General features: G+C 55.7%; 6 protein-coding genes across 6 annotated transcripts; 3 read left to right on the forward strand and 3 right to left on the reverse strand.

Annotated features, from left to right (window-relative positions):
• Positions 1-415: 415 nt before the first annotated feature.
• Positions 416-3430, reverse strand: DCS_04270 (mitochondrial presequence protease; the record flags this gene model as incomplete). The annotated part of the gene is made up of 1 exon (XM_040801582.1): positions 416-3430. One exon carries the CDS (start codon positions 3428-3430, stop codon positions 416-418), a length of 3015 nt encoding a protein of 1004 aa, XP_040656615.1.
• An 891-nt stretch (positions 3431-4321) lies between these two features.
• On the forward strand, positions 4322-5916 carry DCS_04271 (putative muscle-derived protein; the record flags this gene model as incomplete). The annotated part of the gene is made up of 5 exons (XM_040801583.1): positions 4322-4517; positions 4580-4851; positions 4919-5067; positions 5127-5370; positions 5434-5916. The coding sequence occupies 5 exons, from the start codon at positions 4322-4324 to the stop codon at positions 5914-5916; spliced, it is 1344 nt and encodes a 447-aa protein (XP_040656616.1).
• A 1505-nt stretch (positions 5917-7421) lies between these two features.
• DCS_04272 (putative zinc metallo-protease) lies at positions 7422-8980 on the forward strand (the record flags this gene model as incomplete). The annotated part of the gene is made up of 3 exons (XM_040801584.1): positions 7422-7436; positions 7487-8497; positions 8552-8980. The coding sequence occupies 3 exons, from the start codon at positions 7422-7424 to the stop codon at positions 8978-8980; spliced, it is 1455 nt and encodes a 484-aa protein (XP_040656617.1).
• A 297-nt stretch (positions 8981-9277) lies between these two features.
• Positions 9278-12675, reverse strand: DCS_04273 (Metalloenzyme, LuxS/M16 peptidase-like, metal-binding protein; the record flags this gene model as incomplete). The annotated part of the gene is made up of 3 exons (XM_040801585.1): positions 9278-9487; positions 9544-11758; positions 11939-12675. 3 exons carry the CDS (start codon positions 12673-12675, stop codon positions 9278-9280), a joined length of 3162 nt encoding a protein of 1053 aa, XP_040656618.1.
• Positions 12676-15074: 2399 nt separating this feature from the next.
• On the forward strand, positions 15075-17818 carry DCS_04274 (is centromere binding protein at prophase; the record flags this gene model as incomplete). The annotated part of the gene is made up of 3 exons (XM_040801586.1): positions 15075-15552; positions 15600-17022; positions 17080-17818. 3 exons carry the CDS (start codon positions 15075-15077, stop codon positions 17816-17818), a joined length of 2640 nt encoding a protein of 879 aa, XP_040656619.1.
• Positions 17819-24174: 6356 nt separating this feature from the next.
• Positions 24175-24699, reverse strand: DCS_04275 (uncharacterized protein; the record flags this gene model as incomplete). The annotated part of the gene is made up of 1 exon (XM_040801587.1): positions 24175-24699. The coding sequence occupies one exon, from the start codon at positions 24697-24699 to the stop codon at positions 24175-24177; it is 525 nt and encodes a 174-aa protein (XP_040656620.1).
• Positions 24700-26283: the final 1584 nt, after the last annotated feature.

Raw genomic sequence — 26283 nt, forward strand, 5'->3', positions numbered from 1 at the left:
TCCGCAGCGGCTAGCGGTCAAGGGGTGGGGTGCTGACGTGAAATCTTTCTTCATCTAGCGTTGCTCTGTGATCTCACTGCCATGAAGTGAGGCAAGCCTCGGCAGAAAGATGTATCGTATCTGAACGCGTCCGCCAGCCGTCGCCTGCGCGAGGCCAGGGCGGAAATGTAACCGCAAGTCTCGCCCCTCCGTTCACCATTCTCCGTTCTCGGGCGAGCAAAGTATCTTCTATGCGTTATTTTCGAGAGATGAGTCGCCTATGTGTAAATGCCCGTCCGTGGTTTCCGTCCGCGTGCACATTTCTTTCTCTCGTCGTCGTATCGTACACTTGCCCGTATGTGACATTTCTCGATGGCCTCCCTCAGGAGCCAATCGTATTGATCGCCGCCTTCACCTTGGTTGCTGTGTAATCGTGTCACTCCATCGCGGCGCCGGCCACGTTCATCTCCTCAAGCTTCCACGAATCGTCCACCCACGCCTGCTTCTCGCCCAAGAACGCCACCCGCTCGTCACCCCTCTCCGTCGCGTCCACGAGGAATTTTTGCGCCGCTTCCCTCACCTGCTCCTTCGTCACGTCCAGGAGCTGCTCCCTCCGCTTCTGCTTCATCTCTTCCGTGATTCCCGACAGAAACTTGCCCATGCCCTCCTGGTTGACCGCCTTCGGCGCGTCGACGCTCTGGAAGACCGATATCTTGGCCTCCTCGAGGTCGCGGTCTGTCCACTCCTTGTCGACGGCCCAACGGCCGGCGTTTCGCATGATGCCCAGCGTGTTCTGCGGGTTGGGGTCCCGATACGAGTAGAAGCCGAAAAGGCCCTCGAGCGGCTTGCAGAGCGCTCCACCACCGTAGGCACCCCCCTTTTCGCGAATCTCGTGGTGCAGATGCTTGTGCGTCAGCAGCTGCGAGAGGATTTGCAGCGGCGCGCCCTCGGGAGACGTGTATGACACTGTCGGCACCGAGAGACCTCCGTAGTACACCTGGTACGGCAACGGGAAGAAGGATTTCCTATCTGTCGGCATCGACCGAGGCGCCACATCCTTCGTCCGGGTTCCGCTGGGCAGCCTACCGACAAACTGCTGCAGCGAATGGGCGTTGTCCTTGACGCTCTCGGAGCCGCACGTGATGGCCGAGCGCATGTTGCTGGCCAGTGCAAACCCTTGGATCCGCTTCAACTTGTCCAGGATGTCCTCGAGCTTGTCGGACTCCGGTCTTCCCGCCAGTCTGGTCACGAGCTTCACCTGCGAAAGCCCAGCGACCTGTTGCCTCAGCCAAGCACTGCGCGTCAAGCTCGATTCGGAGTACCCGACGGCGAAACGGTGGCCGGACGATGCGATGTCGTTGACGACGCCGTCTGCCGACGCCTGCAGCAGCTGCCGCACCCGGAGTGCAGCCTCGGGACTGTCGAAGTTCGTCTCCAGAACCAGCTTGCTCAAAATATCGTACATGACAGATACGTTTCTGTCCAGAGCCATGCCTGTGAAGATGATGCCCTCGCTCGCCCGGCGAAAGTCTGTCGGTGACGGTGTCGAGTGGTAGCCGACGGAAACGCCACCAGTCTTGAGCTTTATGGCATCTTCCAACTGTTCCATCGTCATGTCCTTGGTGCCCAGGCGCATGATGCTGTCTGTAAACAGAGGTATCAGCTCCCGCAGGTCGTCTGGCAAGTTCTCCAGTGTGTTGATGGCGCGAAAGTAGGTCAGTCCGTTGGTCGGTGCCTCGCGCCACTGGATCGAGGTCCCCGCGATGTTTTCATCCCTCAGCGCGATGGGCTCGTGAGATCGGGGAATGTCCTTCACGTGAACCGTGGGGAGACAGCTGAGATCCTCCGTGTTGGTCTTGCTCTGCTCCATCAAAAGTGCCTCTTCTTGTCTCTCGAATTGCTTCCGCGCCTTCTCCTCACCTCCGGCCTTTTGGATCGCTTCGTTGATCTTATGCGACAGCCTTTCCTGCTCCTCTTGGACCAGCTCTTCGCCAAAGGTGGCCGAGGGAGCCATGGTAAACGATAGCGTGCGGTCGTTGAGCAGATACTTGTCGATTAGCCCTTCAAGGTAGCCACCTTGGCCGAGCTTGCTTTGAAACGCACCGATGGTATCATTCCAGGCGAGAGAGTCGAAAGGATCGGTGCCGTTGAACCACCTCGGCTTCAGCCTGTTGAGCATGGAGAAGCCAAAGTTGGCCGTCTTGTGCTTGAGAGAGAGCTCCAGCTGGTGCAGGGCGCCATCAATCTTGGTTTGGTCAAAGCCGTTGTCCCGGGCAGAGCGCAAAATTTCCTGCACCTTGCCCTTCAACTTGGACACATCTGCCTCTTGAACACCGGTGAGGCCGATGGAGAAGATGCCGCGCTTCGCCGAGCTATCGTAACCGGCGTTTGGGCTCCAGTCAGCGCCCATGCCAGCCTCGATCAGGCCCCGATACAAGGGCGAGCCGTATCCATCCATCAGCAGAGTTGATAGGAGAGCGAGAGAGAAGGACTCCAGCACGTCCGTCGTGTCGCCGGTGATCCAGGACACGGATGTCTTGTACTGTCGCTGGACGTCAACAAGCGGATCAAGGGGGCCATGCAGGGTGACCTCTTGGGGGCCGTTCAGTTCGACCGGGACGTGGATGGTTTTGTCTGCCTGGATTCTGGCAAATGCCTGGAGCCTATCGTTGATCTCCTGCAGATGGTCGGCCAGAGGCATATCCCCGTACGTGAACAGCTTGGCGTTGCTCGGGTGGTAATTTTGAGAGTGGAACTCCTTCAGCTGCTCGTACGTGAGCTCCGTCATCTTCTGAGGGTCACCGCCAGAGTTGTTGATGGCGGGGAAGATGTGGTCTTGAAAGCGAATGTAGTAGAGGTAGCCTGCGTCCGACATTTGGCCCTTCATCTCGTTGTAGACGACGCCCTTGAACACCAGTTTCTTGCTCTCTTCCGTCTCTCCCGTAGGATTCTCCGGCCCGATCCTCCATCCTTCTTGCGAAAAATCCGACTGCTTCAGCAGCGGGTGTAGGGTCGAGTCAAGGTAGACGGACATGAGGTTCTTGAAGTCCTGGCCGTTGGTCGTCGCGAAAGGGTAAAAGGTGTGGTCCGAGGCCGTGAGGGCGTTCATGAAGTTCGATAGGGTCCGGGGTAGCATCTTGAAGAAGGGGTCTCGAATCGGGTACTTCTGGCTCCCGCAGAGCGTCGTGTGTTCGAGAATATGGGGGATGCCGGTGTCGTTTGGCGGGTTCGTCTTGAACCCGATGGAGAAGACATTATTGCTGTCCTCGCGCGCAATGTGCAGATAGTCGGCACCCGTCTTGTCGTGTTGAAGGTGCAACGCCGTCAGCTCCAGCTCAGGCACGTGTTTGGCGCGCACAAGGGTGAAGCCATGAAGCTGTTCGCCTGCCTTTGGATACTGCGAGAGCTCCGTCACGGCCTTGCGGGCCGCATTGGCGGCGTTTCGTAGCATGGCGTTGGAGAGCAGACAAGAAGGAAGAGGAAGGCAGCACTAGCGGTGAAGCATGGGTGATCAAACGGGCGTGACGCCTACCGGTGCCGAGTTGTCGTCGTTATGATTCTGGCACACGAGCGGTCTGTGGCGACGAACCAGAATATTATGCAGCTGGTCGGTTCCGTGCAGCCCATAATGTTACTCGGTAATTAATGAAATATTCGGTAATTAATACATGTACAGTACAGTACTCCGTGCAGGTAATAATTACTACTCTAAAACACGACTGTACGATTAGTCATGCGATCAGTGCTGGTGGGACCGTTCGATTTCTCCTGTTAGCAGAAAACCGTCAAGCCTGTGCCGGCAGTACCCACATCGCCTGTATCTCACTAACGCACAGCCTTGTTCGCCTCACTTCGTCGCTGAAAACTACGTTGTAGTACTCTCGACCAACAACCCACGCGTCATTGAAAGCCGCTCTAGCCAACGGCGAGCGCCCAAAGTCGCTTGAGCATTTGGATTATCCTCGCTGCACAGCATTTGATATCCTCAGGCACCGGTGGGCAATTTGCTCGCTCGCGGATGGTACGGATATTCTGCTGGTCATCCGGGCCCAGCGTTTTGGCTGAACGGCGGCACAAACGGTTCTAACCTTGCCACCACAGGTTGCTGCTATCTGACCTACCTGGTCTATCCGATACCCACGACTCGCAATTTCTGTTGCGAGGCGTGCCGATCTCGACTCCGCCGACGACGACGGTCGCCGCCGGCAGCATTACGGCCACCTGTATGTTTGTGGACGTACCCTGACCATCGATCGCCGGGCCGCCTCATTCGTTGATGTGACGGCAAATCGAATGCGATCCAACCCGTGGCCAACCGACGTGTCGATACATCTCTACGGAAATGCCTCCCAGTCACGTTGAACCAGCCCCGACCAACAGCAATGGCGGACACCCTCCGCCACCGCCGCCCGCGGCGGGGAAAAAGCTAAAGGGCAAGAAAGCCATGGATTCTACCGAGGCATCGAGGCTGCTGCAGGCCCGAATCTCGCAGTTGGAACAAGACGCCGCTGGGGAAAAGGATCAAGAGATCGAGATGGGTCCGTGGCCTCCCGCCGACCTCTCGTCCTGACTCGAACGATTGCTGACATGGACGTGGAAGAGCGCGAAATCAAACGAGCCAACCGCGAACTGATGCATCAGGTCTCGAGGATGGACGATATGCAAAAAATTGACCATCTCACGAAGCGCTCGAGCGAACTCCTGGCCGACATGCGACGCCTCGAGAAGGAGAACCTGAGGAACAAGAAGCGCGGAGACGCGCTTCAAAAGGAACGTGATACCAACAGGACCGAACTGAGCAAGACGGTCGGTCTGAAGGAGAAATTAGAAAAGCTGTGCCGCGAGCTACAGCGAGACAATAACAAGATGAAGGTAGGCCGTTGTGCACCACCGTGGTTGGGCGTGCGTGGCGGATGCTGACCTTGAGCCCCGCGTCCAGAACGAGAATAAAGAGCACCAGACGACGCTCAAGCGTTTCAACGTAAACTGGGATGAGAAATACGCCGCTCTCTTGGCCAAGCTGGAAGGCTATCAAGAAGAGAAGGACACCCCACGGAAGCACGTCGTGGACATGGAGGTGGACGAACTGTAGGGTGCCCCAGCATCGCCTCTGGTCTTTGGACAACGTTGTTGATCGAGCTCTGCAGGTTTCGCGTTCGCTTCAAGTCCTTCATCGAGCAGTATGAGCTCCGGGAGTTGCACTTCCACTCCCTCATGCGCACGAAGGAGCTTGAAGTACAACATCACCTGGCCCGCTATGAGCGAGAAAAGAAGAACGCCGAGTCGGAGTCGAACAAGGCTCGCCATCTCCAGTCGCAAGTTCAAGCGTTTACCAAGACGGAGACGGAACTTCGCAACCAACTCAACGTCTACGTCGACAAGTTCAAGCAGGTGAGTGGCCGTCCCTCGACTGCGACGCACGTCCCTCCCCCGGCGTTCTCTGACTCCCTCCAGGTCGAAGATACGCTCAACAACAGCAATGACCTCTTTCTCTCCTTTCGCAAGGAGATGGAGGACATGTCGAAGAAGGGGAAGCGGCTCGAAAAGGAGAACGAAGGTCTCAAGCGTCAAAAGGATGCGACGGCAGCCAACATCATCCGCATGGCGGAGGAACGCCAGGAGTGGAAGAGAAAACTGGACGCGGCAGACAAGAAGACGGCAAAACTGATGAGCATCATCCAGCAGATGCAGCAACAGGGCCGAAAGGTGCCGCCGACCATGGCCAACACGGTCGAAGCCAACTGCACGAACGGCAGCCAAGGCGCCGTGCGGGGGGACGAGAGCGAATACTCCAACGAGGGCAGGGAAGGCGAGCTCAGCGAGTTCGACGACGACACGGAAGAAGAACCTCAGCCCGCGGAGCAGCAGGGACGACCCATCACGTACGGACCTGAGCGGCCACCGCAGCCGCAACCGGCAGTGATGAACGGGCACTAGGAGGCCGCCATCTCGGCCGTTCACTCGGGATTGCACGGCTCGGGCGGGCATCAGGAGGGGTGGCACGGACATGGTGAGGCCCTGATGCTTCTGTCGCTGCTGGACCTGCTGCGACGGCAGCGGTCGGATCCCTTGCCTGTCGACGAGCTCGTGGCCCATATCAGACGCCATGCTCCTGGTGCCGTCAGGATACCGGACACGGGCGATATGACGGTCGAGGCGAAGCGGCGGGTGCTCGCTGATCTCGAGTCCTGGATATCCCTTCTCGCCTTGCCTCCATCTCCGTGACACGGGAGGCGGCGGCGGCGTTGACCTGTTCTGCCGCGTCGTATCGTGTCGAATCGAGACGGACAAGACAAGACGAGGCGGGGCGAGGCGAGGCGGGGCGGAGGGATGGGTTGTATGTTTACGGAGTCGTTTCGATGTACCTACGTTGTTGACGTTTATAAGCAAACAAAGTGACGGCCTGTGGCTGTCGTCTTGTTATTATTCTTGCTTGTATCTTTCGCCGATCCACATCCCAGATCACTTGCTCGCCTGTCAAAGTGAATCCATGGGTTGCCCTGTTCATGAGGGGATACAAGTTTTGATGGAGATGGCTCATTCGCCTCCCAACCATGAGCATTCCACGTCAATGAGATACAATGATACTTTCCGTTGTCATGAATGAAGCCGGCCTGTCATTTCCATAGGTAGATACTGCATACCGCATGCGGCCACTTTTTCGGATTGAATAATGTATACCTTTCAGTTTTTGCTTGCATTCGAGTGCGTACGTACTGTGGTTGCCTGCACTTAAGTACTGTACAGCACTGTTGTCATTCTGTACTCATAGCGGGCAGTCGGCCACTGGTACCAAGCATTCCAAGGTACTACTAAGGAATAAGTAGGTGTGGAATAGAGGTACTCAGTACTCCGTACTCCGTACAGTACACTGTATTCCGGAGTGCTCCATACAGTCCTTCGTTCCTTCGTTAGTACGGAGTACTAGGCACTTACATACCTAGGTACTTATGTGCACTAAAACTTGTACTTACGGTTGTACCTTAATCCTGGTGACCCTTTTTTCACCATTTTTTCGGTGATTATAATACGGTGTACGGAGTAATACAGGTTGTCAGTAATAATACTACTAGGTACTTGGTACCTATCTGTATAGAGTGCCCACAGTTAAGCCTCCTCTTCAACAGGTACTTAAGTAAGTTATTGTACTTACATGTGCAGTACGAGCGCCCCGTACCTGTCGCTAGACACTAGAGTTCGGTACGGAGCATTATTACGGCGCCAGGTACCAAGGAAGTGTGTAAGTACCTGTCTCTGGTACGTACATCTACAGTAATTACTTAGTTCTTAGCTCACCACAGCGGTGCACGTCATAATATTAACCAATACCAAGGACACCTGTCTTTGGCCGATTTCTCCTTTTTGAATCTTCAACCACCCAAATTTCTAAGTACCTCTCCGTCGTCGACGAGACAATTGCGCCCGCCATTGTCGTCATCGTCATGGATTTTCTTCAGGTACGTTCGCTACCGTTCTTCTCCCCGCTGAGCCTTGTCATCTCCATCAGCGCTCGCTCATTGAGCCACTGTTCGTACTCGGCGAGGTGGTGGACGAGAAAAAGTCATGTAACCCAAGCTCACTCGTCCAGCGTCTCTCTCGGTTCCTCGACCGCCCCCTCTTCCCGTGGAAGAGGCTCATCCTCGGCTTTTCCATCGGCCAATATGTCTTCGAAACCTTCCTCACACTCCGTCAGTATAGTGTCCTCCAGCAGGTCAAGCCCCCCGCCGTTCTCGCCAAGGAAATCTCTCAGGAAACTTTCGACAAGTCGCAGGCCTACGGCCGTGCCAAGGCCCGTTTCGATATAGTCTCTGGTCTCTGGGCCCAGATCCAGAATGTCGCCTTCATTCAGTTCGATGTTCTCACCAAGATGTGGTCCTGGACCGGCGATCTGCTGCTGCGTTGGGCGCCCGCACGCTTCTCGGGCGAAATCAGTCACTCCATCGTCTTCGTCATGACCTTCATCGTCCTGCAGCAGATGCTCAGCCTACCCACCCGCGTCTACAACACATTCGTCCTCGAGGAGAAGTTTGGCTTCAACAAGCAGACACCCAAGCTATTCGTCACCGACATGATCAAGACCAATCTCTTGACCGCCGCCATCATGCCCCCGATCCTGGCTGCCTTGCTCAAGATCATCCAGAAGACAGGCAACCAGTTCGTCTTCTACCTCTGGGTCTTCACCGCTGGTCTGCAGCTCTTCATCACCACTGCCTACCCCATCTTCATCCAACCCATCTTCAACAAGCTCTCGCCGCTCGAGGATGGTGCACTGAAGACGAAGGTCGAGGCCCTTGCCCAGGGCCACAAGTTTCCCCTTCAGGAGCTCTTCGTCATCGACGGCAGCAAGCGCAGCGCTCATTCCAACGCCTACTTCTACGGCCTGCCGTGGAAGAAGCACATTGTCATCTACGATACCCTGATTGAAAAGACGCAAACCGAAGAGATCATCGCCATCTTGGCGCATGAGCTTGGTCACTGGAAGTTGGGGCACACTACCCGGCTCTTTGGCATCTCCCAGGTTTGAATTATCCTTGCTCCCAGCTCCATGACGTCTGGTGCTAACATGGCACAGGCCCACCTCCTCTACGTCTTTAGCCTCTTCTCCATCTTCATCAACAACGTCTCGCTCTACTCCGCCTTTGGGTTCAGCGCCACTCGTCCCATCGTCATCGGCTTTATCCTCTTCTCCGACGCCTTATCCCCGCTGGATACCGTCATCAAGCTGCTCTTCAACATCATCTCCCGCAAGTTCGAGTTCGAAGCCGATGCCTTCGCCAAGACGCTGGGCTACCGATCCGACCTTGCTGCCTCGCTCATCAAGCTCCATGCGCAGAATCTCAGCACCATGGATGCCGACTGGATGTATGCAAGCTACCACTACTCCCACCCGCATCTGTCCGAGCGACTCAAGGCCCTCGACTGGAAGCCCCGGGAAGCGCTTACGAGCGAGAAGGACAAGGACGATGCTGTGGTCAAGGCCAGCGGACGGGACGAGCTGTAGACGGAGTGTGAAGGGGGAAAAGTTGGATAGATTTCATGGGACATCTACTACGAAACGGGGTCCGGCAACTTGGCTGCATGTGGGAGCGTACGAACAGGATCTACATGTAGATAGATGCCCGCACGGATGTGGCGAACAATTCTCTGCGATGCGTGGCGGTTTTCTCGTCTCCAAGGAAGAGCATGTCGCCGAAATAGTGAACTCTATCTATCAGCTTTTTCGTCAAATGCCACATTTGGCCACATTTGGCTTCACAAATTTTCTCCCGAGTTCCTTGGAATCGCCGTCGTCGACCAATCATTTTTTGTTATTCCCATCCTCGCTGTTCTCATCCTCGCTGTCCCCCTCCTCGTCCTCCTCGTCGTCATCTTCGTCGTCGTCATCGTCGTCGTCGTCGTCGTCGTCGTCGTCGTCGTCGCCGGTCTTAAGGCCGTAGTCGTCGTGAAAGTAACTGAGCTCGCGAGTCTGAACCTGGTAACCCATTTCCTTGAAAGCAGTTTCCATGCCCTGGGGAATTTCTGTCAGTTAGGGAACATCATTGCGGTTAAAAGATCGAGACATACCTCCGTCATGATTTTGGCACATGTAATGACAACGTTGCTCTTGCCGGGCTCGAAGCAGGGGAGAATGAACTCCGTCATGACGGCTCTGATTTCAGATGCGGTCACGGCCCGCACGCGGCGAAGGATTTCCTTGTTCCAATCCTTCGGCAAAGCTCGAACAACACCCTGAACAAAGTTCTGCTGCGCGGCGTTGGGCATCGTAGATTGCTCGTCGGCGAACATGACGACGATTTGGCTCATGGTTCCCTCTAGGAGATGACGCTCAATCTCAACCTGGCCGTCAGCGATCTTTCGGATGGCATCGCGGGAAGCGGAAATGGCCTTGTACGCATCTGGCGACCGGTAGACTCGGTACGACAAGATGCCTCCGTGAACGGTGCGAGAGAAGTGCGACCCGTACGCGTAACCGGCACCCCGGACTGCGTTCCAGAGCGGGCCCTCGACAGCCTCGAGATAGCCGATGGCGACCATGAGGGCGGGGAATCTGGGATCGGAAAGAGACGTGATGCTGGGCGCGGAGCTGACCGAGTAGGAGCTGTCTAATGTGGTCATGGGGATGATGATGGCGCCAACGGAACCCGGCTTTCGACCCTCGTCGTTGAGCTGGCTGGAAAGGGGAGGTATGGGGATCATTTCATCCTGAGGCGTGAGCATGTTGGCGAGCGCGTCCCAAGATTTGATGGGGTTCGTGAGCTTCGTGAGGTTTGCGGTGACCAACAGGCGCATGTTCTGGAAAGTGAAGAGCGACGAGCGAAGGGTATTGAACCAGGCGACGACCTTGTCCGGCTGGGTCTTCAGGAGCTTCTTGAGCCGCTTCAAGTAGACAGCTTTGACGAGAACACGTTTGGAGACGGTAAGGGTCGACTTTTCCATGTGGATAGCGCCATCGACCTCGTTTGCCATGTCGCGTCCATCACGCTTTGATTCGGGAATGTCGGCCAGTGCCTTCGTCACGGAGGCATTGAGTCGCTGAGGGTCAAAGACGGAGTCGAACATCATTGTACGGAGCCATTCGATGGCCGCGGCGTACTTTTCCGGCTCAACTTGGAGCTGGATCATGTAGCCCTCTGGGTCAGCGAGGGATCGTGCCGAGCTAATGCCGTACCCAATGCTGTCGCGTTCCAGCTCCATCACGACTTGCTCAAAGTTGACGAGCTTTCCATCTCGCATGATGTGGGTATTGAAAAAGTTGTCGCTGAAAACGGTCATCAAGGGCTTCAGCTCCATCGGCACTTGGGAGGTGCCGACGTGAATGGTGATGTGGACAAAGTTCGTGGGGACGTCCTCGAACTGGATAAACAGCGGGAGCTTTCCGTCAGGCGCAGTATCAATCAGCTTCTGGGCGGCTGCGTTGCCGGCGCCGACAGCGCGAGCACGGCCGGAACGAGCCGTGTCGGATTCGATGAAGTGGATGGACTCGGTTCCGGGGACCTCCCAGCGATCAATCACCTCGACCGGGATGGGAGCGTCATTGGATTTTTTGGCCGCTTCGAGACGCTTGGACAGGTCTTCGAGGCCGTCGGGACCGAGTTCTTCCTTCCGCTTAGCAATCCGAGCTTCCTCATCGGCCTTCATCTTGGCTGCGAGCTTGTGCGATGGCTTTCCCAATATCGAAATGTGGTGAGCGTCTACGATCCACTTTCGCAAGAAATCGCGCCACTCGTCATCCCTCCAGCTCTCAAGCGTGCTGTATTCGCTCAGGGTCTCCAGGTCCCTCAGGGTCGAGCCGTTGCGGTTGCCGAAGAGATAGTCGGTGATGATGTTGGTGGCATAGAACGACTCGGACGTCTCTGCGTGAAACATGACCTGTCGCTTCTCACGGCGAATGCAATCTTTCATGTACTCCATGTCGAGGGGTTTTGATGCAACCTCTTTCAAGAGCTCAAAGAGTCTCTGCTCGACAAACTCTAACTTCTCGGTGGCGACGCCGGTAGGTTGGAGCCAAATCATCGAGTCTGGTCGGGCCTCCCACCAGTGAGAGATGGAGCTTGCGAGTTCCTCCTTCTCGACAAGCACATTTTCGAGGATAGAGACGGAGGATCCGCAGAGGTAGGTCAAGAGGATACTCAGGGCGGTGGTGGCGATGAAATCAATGCATTTGGGTCCGAAGAAGCCAACGAGAATCTCGCCAACTGACTCGTCCTCCTCGGGGAATTCGGCAACGGAAACAATGGTTTCCTTCAGCGCTGGTGGCTGAGCCGAATCGATCCATGGCCTGTGGCGGGGGGTTAGTGCAGGCGTGCCAGGCGGTGGAGGGAGACGGAGATTAAGGTGTAGGGGGAAGTGTAGCGGGAGGTGTAGAGGGGGGTGTAGAGGGAAGCGTAGATGGTGATACAGATGGAGTTAGAGATGGAGGCAGGGGCGCAGATGGAAATGAAAACGGAGATGGACATACCGTTTGAACTTGTCATTGGCTGTAGGGATGTCGTTTATGATGCTCTCCTCAAATGTATTCAGAATTCGCACGAGGTCCTCTTGGTCCGTCTCTCCGACAATGACAAGGCACAGGTTTTGGGGTTGGTACATGTCGCGATGAAACTGTCGAATTCGCTCCGGCGTGAGCACACGCAAGGCATCCGTCATGCCGCCGGTTTCGTATCGGAAGCCGACGTTCTCAGGGTACAACATCCGGCGAGCCTTCAGGTCCATAATCTCGGCGCTGCGGAACTGGACGGCCTGCATCTCGGAGTAGACAACACCAGCGTCGTTCCCCTCGCCGTCGACGTGCCAAACTTCGGTGGTGATGGCATCGTCCGTGATGGTTGGCAGGATGATGTGCTCGAGGTAGACGGGAAGGACCTGGGCGAAGCCATCCCAGCCGGCCGTCTCGAGAGTGTAGGCAGTGTGATCGGTTGCCGTCCAGGCATTTGTGGAGGAGTAGGCGCGAGATGATAGCTTGTCCAAGAGGCCCTTGTACTGGTAGCTCTTCGAGCCCATGAAAATCAGGTGTTCCAAGGTGTGAGGTGCGCCGGAGTCGTCGAGGATCTCGGTGGCGAGGGTGAAGTAGCCGTTCACCTTGGGCCCCTTCCGATCGGCCACCACAACGTGCATGCCGCTACGATCGGAGACATACTGCGTGATTGTGCAGGGGGCGTAGTCGGTGTCGAAGCTCTGGAGCTTGGTGAAACCCATTTTCGACGTCAAGTTCGATCCACCTGGTTCATGGTCAGCACGTCGTGGAGAGGTGAAGACCCAAGATGATGAGATCGAGTCGTGAAGGGGCAAGGGGCCCGGGGGATGAAAGGCACGATGGGAACGTCATACGGAGAGCTGTGCAGTTCAAGAGAAGCCAAGACTTGCGCTCGTGAAGGCGGCAGGACGAGAGACAAGGGGTAAGGGGCAAGGAGGGAACAGTTGACCAGGGCAAGGGGAAGGCGTTTCCCGTTTCGTGCGATGCAGGCGGGCGCGGGTTCGGAAAGAAACCTCAGTGGGCAGAGCAGGGTCGAGGAGGTGTGGGTGCAGCCGGTCCAGGGTCATTCTGGAATCCTGGACGCAGGGGAGGCGGCCCTATATATGGGATGGTGTTCTGGTAGACGAGGAGGCACAACAGCAAAGGCTACTCACCAGGCAGGAGAAAAAATGTCGAGAAACAGCAGATGTGCAAGTAGGACTGAGCTGTTGTTGTCTCGTCTCGTCTTGCCTTGTCGTCTTGAGGGCGGGAAAAGGAGAAATGCTCTCTCGTGCTTGGAAGAACCAGTGCGAGATGCTGTTCAACCAGCTGTCGAGGTGGGATGTGAGGGGTTGCGGGCACTATTTCGAGCACAGAGGTGCACAATAGCACACAATACCACACCGCCTCGCCTCAACGGGTGGGGTTGACCGCCATCCCACCCCCACGCAGGTGGAGCCTGATGACCACAGGATCAAACAATAGCATTGGCAGGAGCACCTTCAGATGGCACCTGCTCGTAGGACAGAAGAGTGCTCGTACTTGCACTACTGTACAGTAACTGCTGTACAGTAGTTATACATGTACTTGCCTGCACGTGTACCGTAAGTAGTAGTACATGAACAGCTCGTGGGCTACCTGAGCGACGCGGCTTTTACGACGCAAGTGCTACCAAGTACTACCACACCTCCAAGTACTGATACTTGCGTAGCCAATATCCAATATACAGTGCAATACCAGCTTGATGGGGGCATTGCGATCAATGGCATCATTGGCCTCCATGGCGCGAAATGTTCTTGATTTACTACACACATTCGTAGTATGAGTACGTACGGTCGGTCCATGGAATAGAATAGTAAGTAGAGTATGAAGTACTCGTGCACGAACTGACTACAGTGGGAAGACGAGCCAAGCACGCAAGCTGTGTACAATACCTTCGTGTATGTTACCTCGCGTCCTATTTCTCCTCGGTCAGATTAAATAAAGAAGTATTAGGCATCAACTTCGTATGCCTTCAATTGCTACCAAAAGCATTCCTCTGTACATGCCAAGTCCAGGCGCCGGGCCAGGTTGTCTGGAATCATTCTAGAAGCAACGGATGGATGCCAAATCGAGTATCATCATAGGGTAGTCCCGCCATCTTGGGCCACACTCACACACAAGGCGTCCATAACTACTGAATGTTCCAAAAAACACTGTTGGAATATCGATTCAGTCTACTATTTCACGACCAAATCCCGCTCTCACCAGGTGGCACCTCTAATCAATCTGGTTATTGCTCCCTCCAAGATTCCTATCTCAACACAAAGCACATACATGCACGTCTGCTTACATGAGGTTCTATTCAACTATTTCCCTCACTGTGTGCTCTGTACCAGCCAAGATGAATACCTGCAGGACACCCAGATCAAGATCGGACATGATCGAATCCGGATTTTTACAAAAAAAAATCCTAGGATGGCATCTTGTCCAATCGCAACCTTGACCAACCCAGTTTCGCTTTGCAGCAAACCAATATGGGGAATTGCCCTGAGAGCAGTGAAATTGAAACATTACCTCCTGGCCCACGACCTCAGATTGCTGATACACACCCCAACGAAGCGGGTATTTTTTCAACCTTATACTTTGAACGACTCACTTGTATATGCAAACGTCGATGCTGTGCTGAATGGGTCGTGTAATCTATCATGAACATCAGACATCCATCATTCAACTCTCATGAAGCCGACGTTCTGCAGCAGAACAAGCAACAATAAATGTGGGCCCTGTGTTGGAGGGCGTGTTTGGGGACGACCCGACCTACCCTACACTCACCTCCTGTTCTTAAGGCTTTCCGTCGGCATTGGAAACGCCTAGTGCATGAGCGATGACCTCAGCAGGCCGAAAGTGGCCAACCTTCTGATTGAAAACATGATAGCAAATACTACCTACCGGTAGCAACTTGTCAATCCGAACCAGAACTCGACACATATACTGTGTCAGGCAACGCCGGGCGACACGCGCACAAGACACGTTGCGATGCATAGGGGGCAGCGACACGACATATTTCCCTCGCCAGTCCCTGCCGTTGCATTCATCGCCCTCTCTCGAGCTTGACGTGTCAACAAGCTACCCAAAGCTGCCCAAGCAAGCGCCAACTGCCATGGCCACGGTAGCACCGGCACAGCAGCTCAGCGATGCCATCCTCGACTTCTCACTCTGCAGCAAGTTTCCCGAGGACATTGCCGAGCTGCCACCCGTGTCCGACACCGACCTCCAACCAGCCATCGATGGACTCTCCCGGACGAAGCACGAGCTCGAGTCGCAGCTCCATCGGATCAATGAGGAAACGCGAGATGACGTGAGCTCCTGGGTCAAGAATGCCAAGACGCTCCAGGAGGATATCATTCGGTCAAAAACCATAGCCAACGAGATTGTACGACAGTCGGAAGCCCCCGACATCTCGGGCGAAGCCATCCAGGATGCCGAAGCGACGGCCGAGTTTCTCAACCGCGAAGTGCAGTATACCCGGCAGCTGTCCGACATCCTGCGCAGGATATGCACCGCGAACCAGCTGCTGAGCAAGGTCGAAATCGCTCGGAACGAGCGCCGCATCCTTGACTCGCTGCGCCTCCTCGAGCGTGAGTCGTCCCCCGCCATCTCCCCCACGCTTCGCTGACAGGCCAAGAATCGTGGGCTGCTCTCGACGAGGTGGGCGTGAGCAAGACTTGCAGGGTCATGAGAATCTTGGACTTGAGGTCCTTTGAGCTCAAGTCGGATGTGCACGACATCGTCAGTAATGCGTGGAAAGTCTTGGTTCGGGTGGATGTCGACGCCGGAAAAGTGACCATCTACGACGCCATTGACGGTATGCAGACTCCCCCCCGACCCTCTGACCCGAAATGTCGCTCACATGCGTCCACCTCAGGCGAAAACCTGAACTTGTCCGAGGCTGTCGTCGGCTTGAAGGCGTACAAGGAGGTCGACGAACGCATGGAGCAGCTCTGGCGCAACCTGGATGCGGCTATCGTGTCTCCTCGAATGACCTCGTCCACGACGTCGATGCCTGCCATCAAAGCAAGTGCCGATGAGCTGCAACTTGATGGCCAATCCGACACCTCGGCCATTTCTCTACTCCTAGACCTCGAGAGAGTGTTCGTCTTTTTGGCTCGCAAGCTGCCGTCGGACCTGATAAAGTCCCTTTCTGACATCATGATGGCCGAGCTTGTTCCCAAAATTGTACGGAGGTGGCTGAATCCGGCGGTGCCTTCGTCCTTGGCAGGCATATCCAAGTTTCAGGACATGGTCCAGCACGCCAATCGCTTCTGCGCCGCCCTCGAGGAGAACGGATACAGCGGCTTCGACGAACTGGTGACCTGGGCTGGGAAAGCACACCTTACCTGGCTCGAAAGGTGCCGGGAGGATGCCCTCGACACGGTCCGAACAAAACTTACCGCCGGCATAGGAAAGTCCAAGCAGGTGGAAAAGGTGGAGAGGCACATGGTGTCCGTGGCCGAGGGTATGGAGCTCGCGACGACCGGTGCCGGTGCGGCCGCCGACACGAACGAATGGGGTGAGGACTGGGGTGAGTCATGGGATGATGAGGGCAACGAGCAAAGCACCGAAGAGCCTCCACCCCCCGCCGCGGAAACGGCGACAGCAGGCGAGGCTGGCGGCGGGCCTGCTGACGAAGATGGCGCCGACGCTTGGGGCTGGGGCGACGACACGACCGAAAAACCTGCTCAAGCGTCCGAACCTCATGACGAGGAGGATGCAGGGGCCGAGGCATGGGGCTGGGACGACGATGGAGCCACGACTGAGCCGCCGGTTCCCGAGCCGAAACCGCCGAAAATGACGGCGGACAAGGCGCGAAAGGAGCAAACGAGGGAGCTCATCCTGAAAGAAACGTACAACATCTCCTCCATGCCAGAGCCCGTTCTGGCCCTCGTCGTTGCCATTTTGGAAGACGGCGCGGCCCTGACGAGAGGAGAGGAGGAATATAGCCTCGTCGCATCCACCGCGCCGGGGCTGTTCAGCCTGCCAACCTTTGCCCTGGCCTTGTTCAGGGCCATCTCGCCACACTATTATTCCTTGGACGCGGGCGGAAATATGTGAGTTGCGTGGGCGACGAGACTGGATTCGCGCGCGTCTGCTAACGGAGCCGCTAGGTTTCTCTACAACGATGCCATGTACATTGCCGAGAAGCTTTCCGAGTTCGCAGCCAGCTGGAAAGACCGAGAGGACCTGACGCGGCGGGCGCGAAGCATGCTCCGCCTAGACAACGATATTAAAACGTTGCAGAGTTTCGCCAATCGTAGCTACGGGAACGAGATGAACATCCAAAAGACGGTATTGCAGGACCTCCTTGGAGGGTCGCAGAGTCTCATGCAGCAGGACGAAATGGAGTCGTCCATTGAATCGGGCACGGCTCGTATTCGAACGCTGGCCGCCACCTGGGAGCCAATTCTGGCGCGCTCTGTCTGGTCTCAGGCCATCGGATCTCTCGCCGACGCGCTCGCTACCAGGCTCATCACCGACATCCTCGACATGTCATCCATCGGGCAGGAGGAGGCGTACAGGGTTGCCAAGCTCATTGCATCGGCCACCGAGCTCGACGACCTATTCCTACCGAGCAAGCTTGGGGGCACAGAAGCCACCGAGGATGAGGTTCCGGCAACGGCGCAGTACGCACCCAACTGGCTACGGCTGAAGTATCTTAGCGAGGTGCTGCAGAGCAACCTCAACGAGGTCAAGTTTCTCTGGCTTGAGAGCGAGTTGAGCCTCTACTTTACGGTGGATGAGGTGGTGGAGCTGATCAATGCCAGCTTCGAGGACAACGGCAGGACGAGGGAGACAATCAAGGAGATTCAGAGCAAGCCCCAGCCGATGCTGGGACGTGAAGCATGAAGCGAAGGGGCCTGTATACGTGTGCATTAATGACTTGGATCCTGGCAACGTTGCTCGCATCCGATCGAAGTGACGCAGAGGCCGAGAGAACATCCGACTCGCGTCCGCAGGACTTATGCGTGGATCGACGAATAATATTGCTGGTCATGGCATCGATGGCCCCGTCATCCTTTCAGTGCCACCTCTGGACGGACAATATTGCGCGTGATTCCTGGAAACTGGTCTATACTTTGGACATGTCCTGTTTCTTACCGGTCTGAACATGCTGGCTGAGCCGACCACAGCCATGGGATGACGATGGATACGGATGCCTGCAGTTTTATTGCCCGAAGCTTGAAGTCATCCGACAGAGGCGGGCACATTGACTACGCCATGACATCTCGGCCAGTCTCAGCCCTCGAATCACCCGTACGTCAATACCTTGAACATAGTTGCTTCGACTACTCCATCATCTGACCTTGTCACGAGCTATCACATCGAATGTCAATCTTGCATGACGGAAAACTAGACGGCATGAGGTCTGAATACGAGTGGTTGTGCAGCGATGGGCGTGTGCATCGACGGAGTGAGTGTATCGCACTCTACGCACTCAGCCGTGAACGTACGAGTACCCGTACATGTACGGAGCACAGGCATAATGTTTTCTCCTTCGAAATGCCGAAAAAAATGTGGCGTTACGTTGGCCAAGACGAGATGCTTCGGGCCACTCGGCCCTGCTCCGTACTGAAGGCAGTGATCGTCAGCGTTACGGCTCCGCCGACAGGCTGCGTGGGGGTCGCCTCATGCTATCGTTTGCAGCAAAGCTGTGATTTGCTCTTCGATGGCCTCTGATATTCGCAGTTGGTTGGAGATGAATGAAGTACGGAGCTTGCTGTTGGCTGGCGTGCTGCGAGCTGTGGGATTGGGAACCGTTGGCGATATATCACCAACAAAGGCATCATGGGACTTTCAGCACCACCAACGGTGTGAGGGAATTTTTCCCTAGCAAGAAGATTCTATTCGCCACGACGGAATCAACCAGGGATCCATAACCCATATCATCTGCTCCGTACGGACAGGGTTGACATCGGAAGTCGCTGAGCCAGTATTAGATGTCGATCAGGATTGAATCCAGACGAATCATGATTCACACAAGCGCCAAGGTCTAGACACCCATTGTCCAGACTGCACGGCGTGAACGCGAGACGCTCAACCATAGCATCCAAAGCAATGCCGACGAGGCCATCGCGGGCCGCTGCGGCATCGGGCCCTTGCCACCACACGCGTCTTGTTCGGCGGTAGGCCACACAGTCTTCTTACCTAGCAGAGCAGGGATGCACAAAGAAAGGGAAAGTGACTGGACAAAGGGCAAGCCCCCCTCAGTACAGTGCTTGGAGGGTGACTAGGAAGGGAAGGGCGGAAAAAAGAAGAGACGAGGTGCTCGCGGAATGCCACATGCTCCAAGCGTTCGTACGACCAACATGGTCGTGCTCATGCTATCGCGTTGTGCCCCGTGCTCCGTGCTCCGTGCTGTGTTGCGTACAGGAGGGCATGTGATGGATGGGCTTCATCTCGATGCGAGCATCCGTTTGAGCGCACGAGGCGATAGCGGTAACGGATGAAGGCATCCTTGCACAAATTGATACGAGTCAACCGACAATATCTGGAGCTTCAGAGGCACGCAAGTGTACGGAGGACACATACACACAATACAACAGGACGGAACACCAGGTGAGGTACATATTTCCTCGTCATAGCTACCCATTTCGTCAGTCATGTTTGATAGCAGTTATCAACACCTCCAGACACGCCACCGGAACTGCCAATTGCAAAGCCTTTGTATTCCTACATCGTTTCGACCAGTAGGGCCAACTATGGGCGGTACTGGTGCCTTCTTTCTATGTACCAGTACCGCGTAGGACAAAGTGTGACCAAGTGCGTTTGTCTCATCACCATCCACCATCACGACTCACAACCCTGTGGACATTTTCTCAGGGGTGAACAGGGGTGCCAGCTGTGTAACGACAGGGCACGATCGTCTCTCTGGAAACCGAAAGCACATGGTGTATCTGTACGAGTACACGAACAGGATACTTTGGTGGCAAAGACGATACAAAAATGACGAGTCAACCTGTAGGTCGGCACGTGGAGGAAAGGTTGGGCTGACTTCAGCCCCCAACAGCCTTCGTCTCACCCCGATCACGACATTCGTTAATTTTTCTTTCAAAACATTATCCTTGCTCTGATGTGATAAGCGCCGTGTCGCCTGTCAATGTCGTACGGGCGGCGTTCTCAAGGCGGTAGAATAACCACGATTCGTCAGATGACTTTTGCAGGGCACGGATGATATCGCTTTATTTAGACATGACTCTCAGACGGATGGGCGAGCGAAAGCGGAACGTTCCACGCTCTGACGTGTGGTGCTTTCTGCTGTCGATCTTGTCGTACGTTTGTTGCCAGACGACGGAATCTGTGCGAGGAATTCAAGTCGTTTGCCATCAATGTCTTGTCTCTACCTCGACATTTCTGTCCTGTTCCGTGACGGAGATGTTGAGGCCAGGTCCGGAGTATGAATCGTGCGGGTGCGTATCTGAACGAAACGGACTCCTTCTGAGGCCGTCATTTGCGACAAGAAGTTTGGGCACGTTGAAAAAACAAGAGGAACGGTAGCAGGAGTGTAGGACGCACATGCACCAAGCGTCATTGACGAGTGTCGCATGAAGTTGAAACTGGACAGGGGTTCATCTGTATGCGGCAGCACCCATGATGGAATTAGAGCTCAAGACGAAGGAACGAAGCCCATTCTACTCCATAATTTCCCTTAAGCTTTTTTCTTAACATTGCCTACCACGGGGAATGTATGTCTCGTTTGAAATATAAAACGGGGCATCGTTCTTGACATGTACGTATACGTACTGTTTTGCAATCGTTGAGCTGGAACCATCAACAGCTGGGCAGGCATTGAGCCGCTTGTTGCTGCATCTTCTGGTAGAAGAATGAAATGGACTTGAAGGTTATCATTGGTAACGCATTTCTATATGAAACAATGATTCGTGGCGGGGCTGCCGGCAAACAGGATGATGCAATCTAGGGCAGTGCGTCTGAACCCCATATGAATGGAAACAGGGGATGCGTTCCTCCCAACCATATGATTCATGCCCCTGTCGTTTCTTGCAAAGTATCCTTCGCCTTTTCGCAAGAGCACGACGCTTGCGGCCAATGTCTACTAGATGGCCGTTCATCTTCGACATGGAGAGCGAGGGCAGGGGTGGCAGCGCGTTGGTTTGCCCTGCGCGTTGCTCGAGGTTGCCTGGAGGGTGTGCGGAAAGGTGGCATTTGATGTCAGATCGTGGCAGTCGAATTGTCGTGACAATCCACAACAGGAGGAAGGGATGCCCCGGAGCCTGTCAAGTAGCATCGCAAGGCCAGGAGTGGGTGAGGGAAGGCTGGCATACCGGCAAGGATTCCTGGGGACGAGGTGACGATTTATGCGAGCGGGATGCAAGGCTTCCATTCCCCAAGCAGTCGCAGCGTCAACGGCTCCATACTGGCGCGATCAAACGATGCATTATAATATACTCAAAACAAGTAAACGATGCAGGCGATGAGGAAACTGGGCGTCGACGCAAGCGAGCTCCGGAACGGATATAGTCCCAGCAGGGCAACTTGGCTGCCAGCAGTGACGGCAGAGGGTGAATGGGGGTGATGGCAAGCCCCGTTCGCCTTCAACGCTGGCTCCAGCGAAAATGAGCAGAAAGTCGACATGACCAGGATGTCTGACCGTTGCACTTCGCCGTCAATCGAGATTCCAAAATAGGCGTCAACGAGGGCTTCGTACGGCCAATTCCGCAGTTTCATGTGCCCGAAGGAATGAGTGACGACATATTTCTTGCGCCGGCCGGGTTGTGCTTTGACTCTGGACCTTGCCAGCTTGCATTCTCGCTCGATGTGGAAAATGGCGCAATGCGAGGCTAGCGATATTTCAGGCTGCATGGATGTTGCCGTTGTGCTTGGACTCCGATGGAGCAACAGCTTGGGCATGAACGAAGCTCGGTCGCCATTGCGTTTCGCGTCATCCCAACGAGACGGGCATGTTCACTGCACAAAGCAGCCGACAACCGGATGGAAAAGACGGAAACGAAGGCGGGCGACAAGAGGTAGCGCATCGAATCGAAAGGAGTGTGGAAGCCGAGAACGCTACGGCCCGGGCACGTGCGCCAGCGGCAGCAGCTTGTCGGCGCTGCTCGTCCTCTCGCCGCCACCTCGTCCATCCACCCACTGCCACGAATCCAGGCATGCCGCCCACGTGAGAATTCATCGTGGGGAAGGTCGGAGATGTGATTTGCCTGGTGGATGCCGTGCAGGTTGGGATGCCATCTGACCAAGCGTTGCGAAATGGGATGGGGAATCCCTGTCTGCCCCTCGGAAACGGACTGCTCGCCCTGGATGCCGTTCGCCCTGCGAATCCCCATTGTTCCGGAAAGTTTCTCGTACACTTGCATCCAAGGGGCAACCGATGCGTAACCATTATTGACTGCATCATCAGGTCCGTCGCCCGCATGAGTTCTTGGCGCCGGCTCGGCATGTCCGCGCTTTTGGTGCCGGAAACCTGACTCAACCCACAGTCGGACGGGGAAGATGAGAGTTGGAAAGGCATGGAGCCGGTGGATTGCCATTTGTCGACACCCTGTCTGGATCAACAGGCCGACTGGCCTGTTTCCAATGCAGCCTCATCTCGCTCCTGGAGCCGGAGCGGGAAAAGGGCGTCGAATCGGTGTTCAATTTTACGCATACCCCTGACTGGTGAGGTGCACACGTGCAAGTGCCATGCATGTGTGTGTGTGTGTGTGTTTTCACATCGGCAGCAGCATTCTTTTTGCCTGCATGGCGGTCAATCGTCCGACGGGCCACGTCGAAACAGCGGCCAAGGTAGCCAGCTGACAACGGCAAGGGCGAAGCGGTCAGCTTGCAGCAAGACGTTGGCTCCGACGAAGCAGGCCGCGACAGACACGGAGCAAAGTGGCCCATGTTCAAGGCCGTTCCATCACGGCGGCGCCGCGCAACGGCAACACCATCCGGGACGAGGTCGGTCCTGCGGTTGTCCTGGCTCTCGTCGTTTTCACATCAAGGCCTTGCGTATGCCCTGGTGTTGCCGACAGGTCGGTTCGAGAAGCCACCACATGCAGTTGGCCCCAAAAGTTTGTCTTGTCGTAGATAATTATATCCGGCAACGCAAGCCCGGCAACGCAAGCTCCACCGCATGTGGCGTGCCCTTGGCCAACATTCAACTTCCCACGTTCCTCTCAACCCAAGGGGATGTCGAAGCCTACCAACGCTCCAACGTGCAAGTTCACGACGGCTTGGCCCAGCATACGGTGACGACGACCTCATCTCCTTGAGGTGGAGAAGACGTCAGAGCTACATGGGAGGTCCGGGACGACAATGGCGGCAAGCCGTGCATGCCGCGCCTATATGCTGTCGCGCGGCAGCGAACCGACGTAATCCTGCGTCCGGGCAAGGTAGAGAGAGGTATGACGGCAACGGGACCGGCCGCTGGGCGCCTGACTCGCTTGCACTCTGCTGGCAAACGAAGCGAAACGCAGACCATGTACGGAGTACATGGTGATGCGATGGACAGATGGTTGGTCGATGCGCCCAATGCCCGACTGGCCAGGCCGTTTCAGGCCGGGGCACAAGTTCGAGTACGGTTCGATGGATCGACAAAGTTGGCGCGATTCATGCGTGGAATTGTACCGTGCCCTGGGCGGACAATTCGACCATTTTTTTTATCTACCGAAGACTTCCGCGGGCGGCAAACAGCATCTCAAACTGTGTTCGGCAAGTAAGTAATTCGCTGGACACATGGTCGTGTCCCGTCACCCCTGCTGGAGGCTGAGGCTGTGGGTGCAAGCATGCCGTCACAAGGCTCTTGCTGGTGGACCCCCCTGGCCCCCAAGTTTGTGACAAGATCTGGTGGATCTTGCGGTGGCAGCTGGCCAAACGACCACAGTACTTGTAGTACTCCGTAGGTGAAACAGGAATCGTGGGCCAGTCTCGCGCACCTCGACAAGACTTTGGCAGCGGCGCAGCCAGTCGAGGAGCACGTCTGACGTAAGTAAGTAGGGATGAGTACTCATCACATCATGAGGGATTCGCCCGCCGTCGTTTGGCGCCGATTGCTGGGGCTGATCTGAGATGTGCCGCAATAATGGTGCAAGCGCGGCCTCCATCAAGCTGCGTCACGGCACTCCCCCACGCAAGCACGGCGCATGCGCAGTAATGTGCACTGGCACCGTATGGCTGGGGTAGCATCGCTCGTCGTCTCGTTCGACGTCGACGTGTCTCGGAGGCCCGAAGAAGGTCAGGCGTGTCGGCCCTTACCCCTGCGGCCATGCACCAGATCCGCCAGCCCATTTGACTCGGAAATAGGCCATAATACCGACGCATATGACGCTTCCTACCGATTGGGCAGCCATCGGGTCCAATACGTCATGGCAGCACCACAGTCCACCCTGGCGAATGGGATGGTCCGGGGCAGTCAATGCATCCGAGGTGGCCCAGCATGTCGGTTCCAACTCGGGTGGCCAGCGGTGCCGTCGACGCACGAAAAGACTGCCGCAGGTGCCGTGCTTGGGCTCTGCCTCGCTGTTTCGCACGGCGTCCGATGCGACGTCAACTGCAGAGTCCCAGCCGCCGAGCCGTCCGCGGTGCATTGATCGCATTGATGGTAGCTGTCGAGTCGGGCCGCCAAGGATCCTTTGGGGGCGCACAGGGTGGTTGCCAAATCCAAACACATGACGAGAGGCTGCGTGGGACAGCTTGGGATGCAAAATGTCGGTGAAATCTTGCTCGTCCTTGGCTTCGTGAGGCACGAGCACGTCGACGCGAGCCCTCCGCACCATTTCGGGCGCCTTGCGAGGCTCGAGTGCTGACTAGCGACCTTTGCCCATCAGTTCCGTCGCGTTGCCCGCTAAACGGAGCTGGCCCACCATCGAGGGCCCAACACACTTGCTCCATGTCGAGGAGCTCGCGGCATAACACAATGGGGGCTAGGTGACGCTGGCGTCGTCGGGCTTTCCCTCCGCCGCCGGTTGCTTCTTCCAGGGCCAGACAGCTAAGCAAGCACACACACACAGGGAGGGAGGGCTCGAGTGAGTGAGTGTAGGTGCACACGTGCATGGGCGTGCACAGCGCTCACCCGCATTGCGGTAGGTGCCAGCTTTCCCATGCACGGCAGTGCAAATCACGTACTCCGTAGGGAGTGCAGTGCAGCTTGCCGCTTGGTTGACCACGGGCGGAAATGTGCTCAGCGGAGGCGGCGATGAAACAATGCCGAGGGCCCAACAGAACAGAATGGCCCGACAGCTCGGCGCTTCCCACCGTCGTCCACCCCACAGCCGCACAAGCATGCGGCAGGCGGAATCGCATGGGAAGGGTTGCTAGGTCAGGATACGGGCGCCGTCGAAGTGTTGAATGAGGTGAAGAGGTGCATGGATGGAAACACGTACTCCGTAAAAGGTGGGTGGATGGAGGCGGAATCCTGCCGGCCTGTTACTTGCGGCCAGGAGTCGGAGGATCGCATCCGTGGAAGTCACGGTCGAACGAGGCGCTCCTTCTTCCCCAGAGCGAAGGGACAGAACCGAGGGTTTACTGGTGGCCAACTCATCCGTAGCTCCTACCTATCTCGCTACCCCTTCCATTGCTCCTGCAGCACATGCACTCGGAGTCCTTGATTGTTGCCAGACGGCGAGGACGACCTGTAGGAGCTCACATACTTGGGGAGTAAAGTAAGTACACTGGCCACGCTGGAACACGGGTAGGGTACGAATACAGTAAGTAAGCAATATAGTAGTACATGCACTCGCACATGCAGTGGACAGTAGAAAGTAGCTGTACTTGCCCTCCGTACCATGCTGTACAGTAGGTACACATGTACTTACTCCTACAGTACATGTAACTAAGTACAACTACGGAGTACGGAGTACATGTACAGTACGGAGTACTTGTAGCTGTATGTACTTCCAGTAAGTAAGTACAGTAGCAAGGCAGGTACGGGGCGCGATCACACATTGCTGGAATCACTCGTTCCTGGTTCGCAGGGTAGTATCCATTCTACTAGTACGGAGTACGCTTATCGACACCCCCCGCACTTCTGTACAGCTATATACACCTACAGTGCGGAGTACCAATGCACCTGCTACAAGCACGTACAGCACACCTACTGCAGTATTCCGTACAGAGAACCTTATACTTACCTACTACCTACTAAGGTACTCCGTACTTAGGCACCTAATTAGTACCTATGTACCCTAATTAGTACCTATGTACCTAGTAGTTTTAGTACAGTACTAGGTAGATAGGTATCTACCAAGCTGCCTCCGTCAGTACATGTACTTACATGTGCTCGTTGGTGTACAGTACTTGAGTACAGTACGCATGTGTAGCGGTATGCTTAGTACACCGTACTAAGCAAGACAAGTACAGTA

The sequence above is a fragment of the Drechmeria coniospora genome, chromosome 02 (genome assembly GCF_001625195.1).
Source record: "Drechmeria coniospora strain ARSEF 6962 chromosome 02, whole genome shotgun sequence".
NCBI lineage: Eukaryota > Fungi > Ascomycota > Sordariomycetes > Hypocreales > Ophiocordycipitaceae > Drechmeria > Drechmeria coniospora.